At 46.5% G+C, this 12,314-nt stretch overlaps 1 protein-coding gene across 1 annotated transcript; it reads left to right on the top strand.

Annotated features, from left to right (window-relative positions):
- Window positions 1-287: 287 nt before the first annotated feature.
- Window positions 288-749, top strand: LOC147970782 (uncharacterized). The gene is made up of 2 exons (XM_087523623.1): window positions 288-410; window positions 459-749. The coding sequence occupies exons 1-2, from the start codon at window positions 288-290 to the stop codon at window positions 747-749; spliced, it is 414 nt and encodes a 137-aa protein (XP_087379749.1).
- Window positions 750-12,314: the final 11,565 nt, after the last annotated feature.

The raw sequence follows: 12,314 nt of genomic DNA, 5'->3' as shown, positions 1-12,314 counted from the left end.
CTCTTTGTGCAATGTGATCATCCCTCGCCGAACCGCAAAGGGGACTCTTGGTCCCATAGGCGATCGTTCCCCTCCACAACAACTTCCCCTTTGAGTTCTCCATTCAAACCCATGGCATCACCAAGTTGAACATGATGTACACCAACGATCTGGACTAGGTGAAGCTTTGCCTCTCCAAGTTCAAGTTGTACCTACAGGAGGAGAAGCACAAGGTGGAGGGACTAGACCTTGTGCCCATCCATCCATCTCTTGGCAGGGACTAGCAGATCACCCTCGCCTAGGTATGCATGCGGGATGAGGTTCTCGTCTACCATTACTGTAGGGTCGTCACAGGTTCTGCAGCATTCGCACATTTCATCGGCACCGCCGACTGCACCTTCATTACGGTGGAGAGGAGCAAGAACACCACTGTGATTTATGATTGAACCATCTGGTGCAAAAATCTCATCGACATCCAGAAGCAATACAAGATCAACGGTAAAGGGCAGGAGAAGGACTCTGTGGTTGACCTTGCTGCGGCCATCATCGACCCCTGCTATGCCAACATGAAAGAAGATGTGGATACGATAGATCTGAAGATGTACGAGGTACCTATAGATCTAGCCTACATCACCTACGCCGCCAAGGATGCATACACATGCTACAACATGTACAGGAGGATCTTGGACATGAGAGCGTGTCTGCTTACCGTAACCGAGGAGTACACGGATAGCCGCAACGTCATGATCAAGCGTGCTAGGAAGATCTAGATGGTGTACTTTGTCTGTTTAAGTACCTTTATCATCTATGTGTTTCATGCATTATCCTATATGTCATAATTATCTGTTTTATCCAAAATATTTCGTCTAAGAACCCATTAACATGTTTGCCTTTTATTTTTTGAGTGGCTATTTGATTTGGATGATAGTTGCTTTGATTCTGTGCAAAAAACAGAAACTTCTATGTCCAGTAGCAGAATTGTTAAAAATCACTGGAGCGACAAAAAATTCTGAATTTTTTATGCATGATTAATATATAAATTTCCCAAGTTGTCCTAATGTTTCAAAAAAATTGGAGTTATAGAAGTATGATCCTTGTTCGAATTATTACAGACTGTTCTATTTTTGATAGATTATATTTTTGTTGTCTTGTTTGCTTGTTTTGATGAATCTACGGATTGTATTGGGGGTATAAGCCATGGTGAAGTTAGAATATAGTATGTATAATGCAATAATTAAATATGAATGGGTTTACAGCAGTACCTAAAGTAATGATTTGCTCTGTTATACTAACGGATCTCATGAAGATTTTTGTTGAGTTTTGTGTTCTGAAGTTTTCATGTTTTGGGTGAGATCACGATGGATGAAGGAATAAGGAGTGGCAATAGCCTAATCTTGGGGATGCCCGAGGTACCCCATGGTAATATTCAAGGACTCCTAAGCATCTAAGCTTGGGGATGCCCTAGAAGGCATCCCCTCTTTCTTCTACCAACTATCGATAATTTTACTTGGAGCTATATTTTTATTCATCACATGATACGAGTTTTGCTTGGAGCGTCGTGTATTATATGTGTCTTTGCTTTGTTTAGTTTTCAGTTTGTCACAATCATCTTTGTTGGACATACCTTTTTGAGAGGGACACACATTATTCATGATTTCTTAGAATACTCTATGTGCTTTGGTGCTTTGGTGCTTCACTTATATTTTTTAGAGCACGACGGCGGTTATATTTTAAAGAAATATTTGCACTCTCATGCTTCACTTATTTCTTTTTGAGAGTTGATAAAAGTAATGGCTACTAGTATGGGTTATGAATTCGGTCCTAATATGATAGGTATTCAAGAGGGATATAATAAAAAATTATGTAGATAATTGAATCTAATAAGTTTGATTCCTTGCATTAGTTTTGTGATATAAAGATGGTAATATACGGGTTGTGCTAGTGAGTAATTTTGGTTTAGTAAGAATGTTGGTGTTAATGTTTGTGATTCCCAAAGCATGCACGTATAGTCTCCAATTATGCTAAGAAGTTGGAGCATGATTTATTATTGATTGTCTTCCTTATGAGTGGGGGTCGGAGGCGAGCGATGGTCTTTTCCTACCAATTTATCCCCTAGGGGCATGCATAGTAGTAGTTTGCTTCAATGGGTAATAAACTTTTGCAATAAGTGTGTGAGTTCTTTATGACTAATGTGATTCCATGCATTATACGCACTCTCACCTTTCCGCAATATGCTAGCCTCTTCGGTACCATGCATTCCTTTCTCACCTTCAGATGTGTTGCAAACCTCGTCACTGCATCCAAACCCCGTGATATGATACGCTCTATCACACATAAGTTCTCCTTATATCTTCCTCAAAACATCCACCATACCTACCTATTATGGCATTTCCATAGCCATTCCGAGATATATTGACATGCAACTTCCACCATTCCATTTTATTATGACACACATCCTCATTGGCATATTGCTTTGCATGATTATATAGCTGACATAGTATTTGTGGCTTAGCCACCGTTCATTTTTTTATACATGTTATACTAGATCAGTGCACATCTCGGCATACCTCCGGGGCATACATATAGAGTCATATTTTGTTCTAGTATCGAGTTGTAATTTTCTTTCAAGTTGTAAGTAAATAGAAGCGTGATGATCATCATATTCATTATTAGAGCATTGTCCCAAGTGAGGAAATAAAAAAAGAGGCCAAAAAGAACCCACAAAAAGAGAGGCCAAAAAGAGCCCAACGAAAAAAGAGATAAATAGAGAGGAGGGCCAATGTTTCTATCCTTTTCACACTTGTGCTTCAAACTAGCACCATGTTTTTTCATATAGAGAGTCTCCTATGCTTTAGTTTCATATAACTTGTGGGAATTTTTCATTATAGAACTTGGCTTGTATATTCCAATGGTGGGCTTCCTCAAATTCCCGAGGTCTTCATGAGAAAGCAAGTAAAGCAAGTTGGATGCACACCCACTTAGTTTTATTTTTGAGATTTCATACACTTATAGCTATTAGTGCATCCGTTGCATGACGATCCCTAATCCTTGCATTGACATCAATTGATGGGCATCTCCATAGCCCGTTGATTAGCCTGGTCAATGTGAGACTTTCTTCCTTTTTTGTTTTCTCCATACAACCCCAACATCATACTCTATTCCACCCATAGTGCTATATCCATGGCTGGCGCTCATATATAGCGTGAGAGTTGAAAAAACTAAAGCACATCAAAAAGTATGAACCAATTGCTCAGCTCGTCATTGGGTTTGTGCATGATAAATACTTTGTGTTAAGAGTATCGAGAATGACAAGGTTGTATGATTTTTTAGGGATAACGTTTCTTAACATTGATATTTTGAAAGACATGATTGTTTGTTGGTATGCCTTATTATTATTGTTATTATGTCAAACAATAGACTATTGCTTTGACTCATTCAGATCTTTATATTCATGCTACAAAGAGAAATTACATGATGAACATGATAGGTAGCAATCCACATCAAAAATTCTGCTTTTATCATTTACCTACTCGAGGACGAGCAGGAATTAAGCTTGGGGATGCTTGATACGTCTCCAACGTATCTATAATTTTGTTATTGTTCCATGCTATTATAGTATCAATCTTGGATGTTTTATATGCAATTATATATCATTTATTGGGACTAACCTATTAACCTAGTGCCCATTGCCAGTTGCTATTTTTTGCTTGTTTTTTGTCTTTTCAGGAAATCAATATCAAACAGAGTCCAAAAGGAGAAAAAAACTTCGGCCTAATGTTTTTAGACCAGAAAAGACCCTAGAAGGTTCGGGAGAAGACCTGACAAACCACGAGGGAGCGACAAGCTCAGGAGGCGTGCCCCAGGGGGGCGCCCCCGGACTTGTGGTCCCCTGATGACACATCTTGACCTAATTCCGCTTTTATAAATTCTCAAATATTCCCCTGACATCAAAGAGCCACCTAAAATACTTTTTCCATTGCTGCAAGTTTCTGTTCTTGTGAGATCCCATCTGGAGGCCTTCCCCGGTACTCTGTCGGAGGGAGAATTGATCACAGAGGGGCTCTACATCAATCTTGATGCCCTTCCCATGATGTGTGAGTACTTCTCCACATCCCTATGGGTCCATAGCTAGTAGCTAGATGGCTTCTTCTCTCTCTTTGATCTTCAATATAATGTTATCCTTGATGTTCTTGGAAATCTGATACGTCCATTTTGCATCGTGCTTTTATATTAATATTTATTGCATTATGGGTCGTTATTACACATTATGGTACAATACTTATGCCTTTTCTCTCTTATTTTACAAGGTTTACACAAAGAGGGAGAATGCTGGCAGCTGGAATTCTGGACCAGAAAGGTGCAAATCTAAGAGACCTATTCAGCACAACTCCAAAAGTCCTGAAAATTTACAGGAGAATTATTTTGGAATATATAAAAAATATTGGGCGAAGAATTACCAGTGAGGGACCCATCAGGTGGCCACAAGCCTGGGGGCGCGCCCTACCACCTTGGGTGCGCCCTAGGGCTCGTGGGCCCCCTGGTAGGCCTCCAGTGCCCATCTTCTGCTCTATGGAGGGTTTTGACTTGAAAAAAATCATAAGAAAGCTTTCGGGATGAAGCGCCACCATCTCGAGACAGAACCTGGGCAGAAGCAATCTAGGGCTCCGGCGGAGCTGTTCTACCGGGGAAACTTCCCTCCGGGAGGGGGCATCGAAGCCATCGTCATCACCAATGATCCTCTCATCGGGAGGGGGTCAATCTCCATAAACATCTTCACCAGCACCATCTCCTCTCAAAACCTAGTTCATATCTTGTATCCGATCTTTGTCTCAAAACCTCAGATTGGTACCTGTGGGTTGCTAGTAGTGTTGATTACTCCTTGTAGTTGATGCTAGTTGGTTTATTCGGTGGAAGATCATATGTTCAGATCCTTAATGGTATTCATTACCCCTCTGATTATGAACATGAATATACTTTGTGAGTAGTTACGTTTGGTCCTCGGGACATGGGAGACGTCTTGTTATATGTAATCATGTGAATTTGGTATTCGTTTGATATATTGATGAGATGTATCTTGTCTTTCCTGTACTGGTGTTATGTGAACGTCAATTACATGACACTTCACCATGATTTGGGCCTAGGGAGGCATAGGGAGGTAATAAGAAGATTAAACCCTAGGGTTGCTAGAGTGACAGAATCTTAAACCCTAGTTTATGCGTTGCTTCATAAGGGGCTGATTTGGAACCACATGTTTCATGCTATGGTTAGATTTATCCTAATTCTTCTTTCGTAGTTGCGGATGCTTGTGACAGGGGTTAAACATAAGTGGGAGGCTTGTCCAAGTAAGGATAGCACCCAAGCACTAGTCTAGACTTGTGGGGGATATTGTCATGATTATTTGTTTGTCTATCAATTGCCCAACAGTAATTTGTTTACCCACCATATGCTATTTTCAAAAGAGAAGCCTCTAGTGAAAACCTTGCTGCAATTTTATTTACTTTATTTTATTTTGTATTTTTGTTCTATCTATTTATCACTATGAGATTTGATCCTTCCAAATAACCGCCGAGGGATTGACAACCCCTTGTTCACCTTGGGTGTAAGTATTTGTAATTTTGTGTGTAGGTACTGCTAACAAGGTGTTGCGTGGTTCTCCTCTGGATTAATCACATTGGTTCTTAACTTAGGGAAATATTTATCTCTATTGTACTGCATTATCCTCTCCTCTTTGATGAAATCCCAATGCAAGTCACAAGGTGTTGGGGATATAACCCCGCGGTGTGATCCGCCCAGGAGGGGTCGAGTTACACTATTGGTGACTCAAGAATAAAAGGCTTAGATGGGCTGTGGGAGTCCTCGATTAGGGGGTCTCCGGACAGCCGGACTATATCCTTTGGCCGGACTGTTGGACTATGAAGATACAAGATTGAAGACTTCGTCTCTTGTCCGGATGGGACTCTACTTGGCGTGGAAGGCAAGCTAGGCAATATGGATATGTATATCTCCTCCTTTGTAACCGACCTTGTGTAACCCTAGCCCCTCCGGTGTCTATATCAACCGGAGTGTTTTAGTCCGTAGGACAACATACAATCATACCATAGGCTAGCTTCTAGGGTTTAGCCTCTCCGATCTTGTGGTAGATCAACTCTTGTAATACTCATATCATCAAGAATAAATCAAGCAGGACGTAGGGTTTTACCTCCATCAAGAGGGCCCGAACCTGGGTAAAACATCGTGTCCCCTGCCTCCTGTTACCATCCGCCTTAGACGCACAGTTCGCGACCACCTACCCGAGATCCGCCGGTTTTAGCACCGACATTGGTGCTTTCATTGAGAGTTCCACTTTGTCGTCGCTGTTAGGCTTGATGGATCCTACTATCATCGATAGCGATGCAGTCTAGGGTGAGACTTTTCTCCCCGAACAGATCTTTGTGTTCGGCGGCTTCGCACTGTGGGCCAACTTGCTTGGCCATCTGGAGCAGATCGAAAGTTACGCCCCTGGCCACCAGGTTAGGTTTGGAAGCTTAAATTACACGGCCGATATTCGCGGAGACTTGATCCTCGATGGATTCGAGCCCCTGCCTTGTGCGCCACGCGGTCACGATGAGTACAATTTAGCTCTACCATTGGACCATATTCAGGAGATCGCACTGGCAGCCGCTCCGAGCCTCAATTCGGAGCCAGTTGCGCCATCCATGGACGGGTGGATAGACCCCATCACGGAGGCCGTATCCTCAGCGGAGGTCGAGCCGAATATCGACCTTACCCTTCACGAGAGCCGTGTTGCCAAACTGCCGGATCCTTCTCCGGCCACGGACTCCGAGCCGCCTGCTCCCGTTCCTATCGAATCCGATTGGGCGCCGATCATGGAGTTTACTTCCACGGATATTTTTCAGCACTCCCCCTTCGGCGACATACTGAACTCATTAAGGTCTCTCTCCTTGTCAGGAGGATCCTGGCCGAACTATGTCCAGCATGATTGGGATGCGGATGACGAAGAAATTCGCCGCCCACCCACCACCCACTTAGTAGCCACTGTCGACGACTTAACCGACATGCTCGACTTCGACTCCGAAGACATCAAAAGTATGGACGATGATGTGGGAGACGAAGAGGAACTACTGCCCACAGGGCACTGGACAGCCACCTCATCATACGATATATACATGGTGGACACACCCAAAGAAGCCAATGGCGACGAGACAACGAAGGATGACCCCTCCAAGAAGCAACCCAAGCACCGGGGTCAGCGGCGCCGCTCTAAGTCCCGCCAAGGCAAAAGCGGTGATACTGGCACATGAGATAATAGCACTCCGGACAGTGCCGAAGACGGCAACAATACCCTCCAGCAAGATTTAGGGCAGGAGGATGGAGAAGCCTGCCCTCCAGAGAGAGCGGCAGATGGAGAGGCAGAGGATGATAATTACGTGCCTCCCTCCGAAGACGAGGCAACCCTCGACGATGACGAATTCGTCGTGCCTGAGGATCCCGTCGAACAAGAGCGCTTAAAGCGCCGGCTTATAGCCATGGCAAATAGCCTTAAGAAAAAGCAGCAGCAGCTTCAAGCTGATCAAGATTTTCTAGCTGACAGATGGACTGAATCCTGGCAGCCGAGGAATATAAACTCGAACGCCCCTCCAAGAGTTACCCAAAGTGCAGGTTGCTACCCCGACTAGAGGAGGAAGCACCGAAACCCACATCCCCGGTGTATGACGCGGCTGATCGGCCACCTCATGGCCGCGACAAAGAGGCAATCCAGCCAAAAACTCAGCCCGCACCCCCCCGCCATTCAAATAAAAAGGCATGGGGAAATACGCCAGACCTGCGAGACGTATTGGAGGACAAAGCAAAACACGCAAGATCGATCTATGCATCACGAGGGCGCGCCATTATGCGAGACGATAATCATCACGCCGGATACAGTAAAAGTATGTCCGGCCGGGCCGAACACATCGGGTAAGACTCATTTGAGCTGCGTCGCGATATAGCCCAGTACAGAGGCGCCGCACACCCCTTATGCTTCACAGAGGAAATAATGGATCATCAAATCCCAAAGGGTTTCAAAGCCGTAAATATAGAATCATATGACGGCACAACAGATCCTGCGGTATGGATCGAGGATTTCCTCCTGCACATCCACATGGCCCGCGGTGATGACCTACACGCCATCAAATACCTCACACTCAAACTCAAAGGACCAACTCGACATTGGCTCAACAGCTTGCCAGCAGAGTCCATTGGCTATTGGGAAGATCTGGAAGCCGCATTCCTCGACAACTTTCAGGGCACTTATGTGCGACCACCATATGCCGATGACTTGAGCCACATAATTCAGCAGCCAGAGGAATCGGCCAGGCAATTCTGGACACGGTTCCTAACAAAGAAAAATCAAATCATCGATTGTCCGGATGCAGAGGCCCTAGCAGGTTTCAAGCACAACATCCACGACGAATGGCTCACCCGGCACCTTGGCCAGGAAAAGCCGAAATCTATGGCAGCCCTCACAACACTCATGACCCACTTCTATGCGGGAGAGGATAGCTGGTTGGCTCGCAGCAATAACATATCAAAGAACCATGGTACTTCGGATACCAAGGACGGCAATGGTAGGTCACGTCGCAACAAACATAAGCACCGCATTAACAGCGACAATACCGAGGATACGACAGTCAATGCCGGATTCAAAGGCTCTAAACCCGGTCAGCAGAAAAAGTCATTCAAAAGAAGCACTCCGGGCCCGTCTAGTTTGGACCGTATACTCGATCGCTCGTGTCAAATACAAGGCACCCCCGACAAGCCAGCCAACCACACCAACAGGGATTGTTGGGTGTTCAAGCAGGCCGGAAAGTTAAATACCAAAAACAAAGATAAGGGGTCACATAGCGATGACGAGGAGGAGCCCCGGCAGCCAAACACCGGAGGACAGAAGAGGTTCCCCCCACAAGTGCGGACGGTGAACATGATATACGCAACCCACATCCCCAAGAGAGAGCGGAAGCGTGCGCTCAGGGACGTATATGTGTTGGAGCCAGTCGCCCCAAAGTTCAACCCATGGTCCTCCTATCCGATCACCTTCGATCACAGAGGCCACCCCACTAGTACCCGTCATGGCGGATTCGCCGCACTGGTCCTAGACCCAATCATTGGCGGATTTCACCTCACTCGAGTCCTAATGGATGGCGGCAGCAGCCTGAACCTGCTTTATCAGGACACAGTGCGCAAAATGGGTATAGACCCCTCAAGGATCAAACCGACAAAAACGACCTTTAAAGGTGTCATACCAGGTGTAGAGGCCCATTACACAGGCTCAGTCACACTGGAAGTGGTCTTCGGATCCCCGGATAACTTCCGAAGCGAAGAGTTAATCTTCGACATAGTCCCGTTCCGCAGTGGCTACCATGCACTGCTCGGGCGAACCGCATTTGCGAGATTAAATGCGGTACCGCATTATGCATATCTCAAGCTCAAGATGCCAGGACCTCGGGAGGTCATAACAGTCAATGGAAACACAGAGCGCCCTCTCCGCAAGGAGGAGCACACTGCGGCCCTCGCAGCAGAAGCGCAAAGCAGCCTCTCAGGGCAATCCACTAGTTCGGCGATTAAGGACCCGGACACCTTCAAGCGCGCCCAGAGTAATCGACAATTGGGCCGCCTGGCACATTCCGAGCTCACATAGCAATACGGCCCCCACCCCGGTCTCAGCCAAACGGCAAAATCCGTGCCACGCGTACATAACTACGCATTAAAAATACCATGGGCACCTATGGGGAGGGGGGCACAACTACGGCACGCCCCAAGACATGGCTTAAACCGCACTAGGGGCTTCCCGCTTTGTTATTTTTCTCTTTCAGGACTTTAATCTCTGGAAACCCTATCCGACAGCATGATTGCCGAACACATGATGCAGCAACCAATGAGGTAGAGAGCTACGTCACACCACGGAACTCCCATGTGGATTACGATAACGAGTGAAATACTTGCTTTAATACTATTCCTCAGCTCGCCCTTGGAAGGGACATGTCAAATAGTCCTACTTTTCGCTTATCGCACTACTTGTATCATTTTGCTCTAACGCACCTTTTTGAATAAAACAATGCATAGCATTAAGACTATTATTGCATTCTTCCTTTACATATATATGTTCATTCATGACATCTAGCACCCGTACACTCTGGTACGGCCAATACGCCAGGGGCTTAAGCATACCCCATAATGCGGTGTGAGAAGTCCGAACAGTTTCGACAATGCGGCACCCCGAACTTATAGCATTATATGCATCAGCTCCGAATCATGTCTTGGGTCAATAGTTGGGTTTTCCAGGCTCCCATGTTTTGGTACCTTACGTTCCGCTATATCGGCTAAGGTAGCACTGTGAGAACTACTGTGATTGTGCCCCGGTTCTGCTGGGCTAAGCACCTTAGTAGAGAAAGCTAAAACTGACTGTCATGATAAGGCGAGACACTGGTCGCTGTTCGAGAGGTTTCAAGTCCCTAAAGACTTATGCCGCTTAGAGCGAGGAGTCGGCCCTGTCCGGCTTAAGGTGTGTATCGCGCCCCGAATTCGGCCTTCCGAATACTAGGGGCTTCTCCCAAATTTAAAATTATAGAATTCTATGGCTAAGTGAGAGTGATAACGCATTATAGTCCGATTGCCTTGTTCGTTGTGCTGAGCACCTCCCTCGAAGGACCCAACAATGGGAACAAGAGTGCTCAGGTTTATCCCGAACACCCCAGCACTCGTGGCGTGGGGGAAGAAGCCGACGACTAGCCATCTCTCAGATTTCATAAACAGCCGAACAGAAGGCAATGTTTTAAATTCAAACAAGTGTTGCATAGCACATATGAACAAGTTATCATAATACAGGATTACACGAGCAAGTTTACTCAAATATTACATCTTTCGCACACTCGTCCGCTACCAGACGGGCACCCTTTAGGACACCCTCATAGTACATCTCGGGGTGGCTATGCTCCTTGCCCTGCGGCGGCCCCTCCTTCACCAGCTTCACGGCGTCCATCTTAGCCCAGTGCACCTTCGCACGGGCGAAAGCCCGGTGTGCACCTTCGATGCAGACGGACCGCTTGATGACTTCCAGCCGTGGGCAGGCATCCACAAGCCGCCTCACCAGGCCGAAGTAGCTGTTGGGAAGGGCGTCACAAGGCCACATCCAGACTATAAAGCCCTTCATGGCCTGTTCGACCTCCTTGTGCAGCTCGACCAGTTGCTTCAGCTGGTCGCTCAGAGGCATCGGGTGTTCGGTCTCGGTATATTGAGACCACAACAGCTTCTCCGTTGAGCTTCCCTCCTCGGCCTCGTAAAACTGTGCGGCATCCGACACGCTGTGGGGCAAATCTGCGAATGCTCCTGGAGAGCTCCGGATTCGGGTAAGTAACAAGTAATTTAATTTCACATGCTTGCTTTGCATATAGAATGCCTTACCCGCCACTATCTTCTTCATCGCATCAATCTCCTGGAAAGCCTTTTGGGCTTCATCCTTGGCACTCTTTGCACTCTCAAGGGCCGCGGCAAGCTCGGACTCTCGCGTCTTCAAGTCAAGCTCCAACGCCTCGTGCTTCGTCACGAGAGCGTGGAGCTCTTGCTGCACCTCGCCCACTCGTGCCTCTTGTTTTTCCTGCTCGGTGCGCTCCTGGGACGCTTTGTTTTCGGCCTCGGATAGCGCTTGCTTCAGGGTTGCCACTTTGTTCCTGGCCCCTGGCAGATTAAAGATGATCCTGTCATTTTGCAATCGCATCACTTTTATATATATACATATCTATAGAGGTATTACTTACCTTTGTTCTCCTCGAGCTGCCTCTTGGCCAGGCCGAGCTCTTTCTTGGACCCGTCGAGGTCCTGCTTCAGTACGGCGACCTCCGCAGTCAGTGCGGCAGAGGCCAGCAGTGAAGCCTGCATACGCATATAGACATACTTATATTAGACTCCTACAGATATTAGTTCGTCCTCTATTTGGCTTTTCTTTTTGAACACCAAAAAGAGCATCAGGGGCTACTGTCTATGTGGTAATATTTTTCCTATATTTCAAATACTTACCTCAAAGCTTGTTAGAAGGCTCACACAGGCTTCAGTCAGCCCGCTCTTGGCGGACTGAACCTTCTGGATCACCGCACTCATAATAGTGCGGTACTCTTCGTCGATGGAAGCGCTGCGAAGCGCTCCCAGTAGATTGTCCGGTGCCTCTGGATGGACAGAGGTCACTGGCACAGGCATCTTGCCCCTTTTGGAAGGAGGCCGCCTACCTGAGTCCGGAACCACTGGAGGTTCCGGCGCGGTGTTCGGTTGAAGGGCCGAACTCGGAGCCCTCGGGAGCCTGGCGC

Source organism: Triticum urartu, chromosome 5A, assembly GCF_056163025.1.
Source record: "Triticum urartu cultivar PI428250 chromosome 5A, HENAU_Tu73, whole genome shotgun sequence".
NCBI classification, from domain to species: Eukaryota; Viridiplantae; Streptophyta; class Magnoliopsida; order Poales; family Poaceae; genus Triticum; species Triticum urartu.
This window is presented reverse-complemented; position numbering and strand designations above follow the sequence as displayed.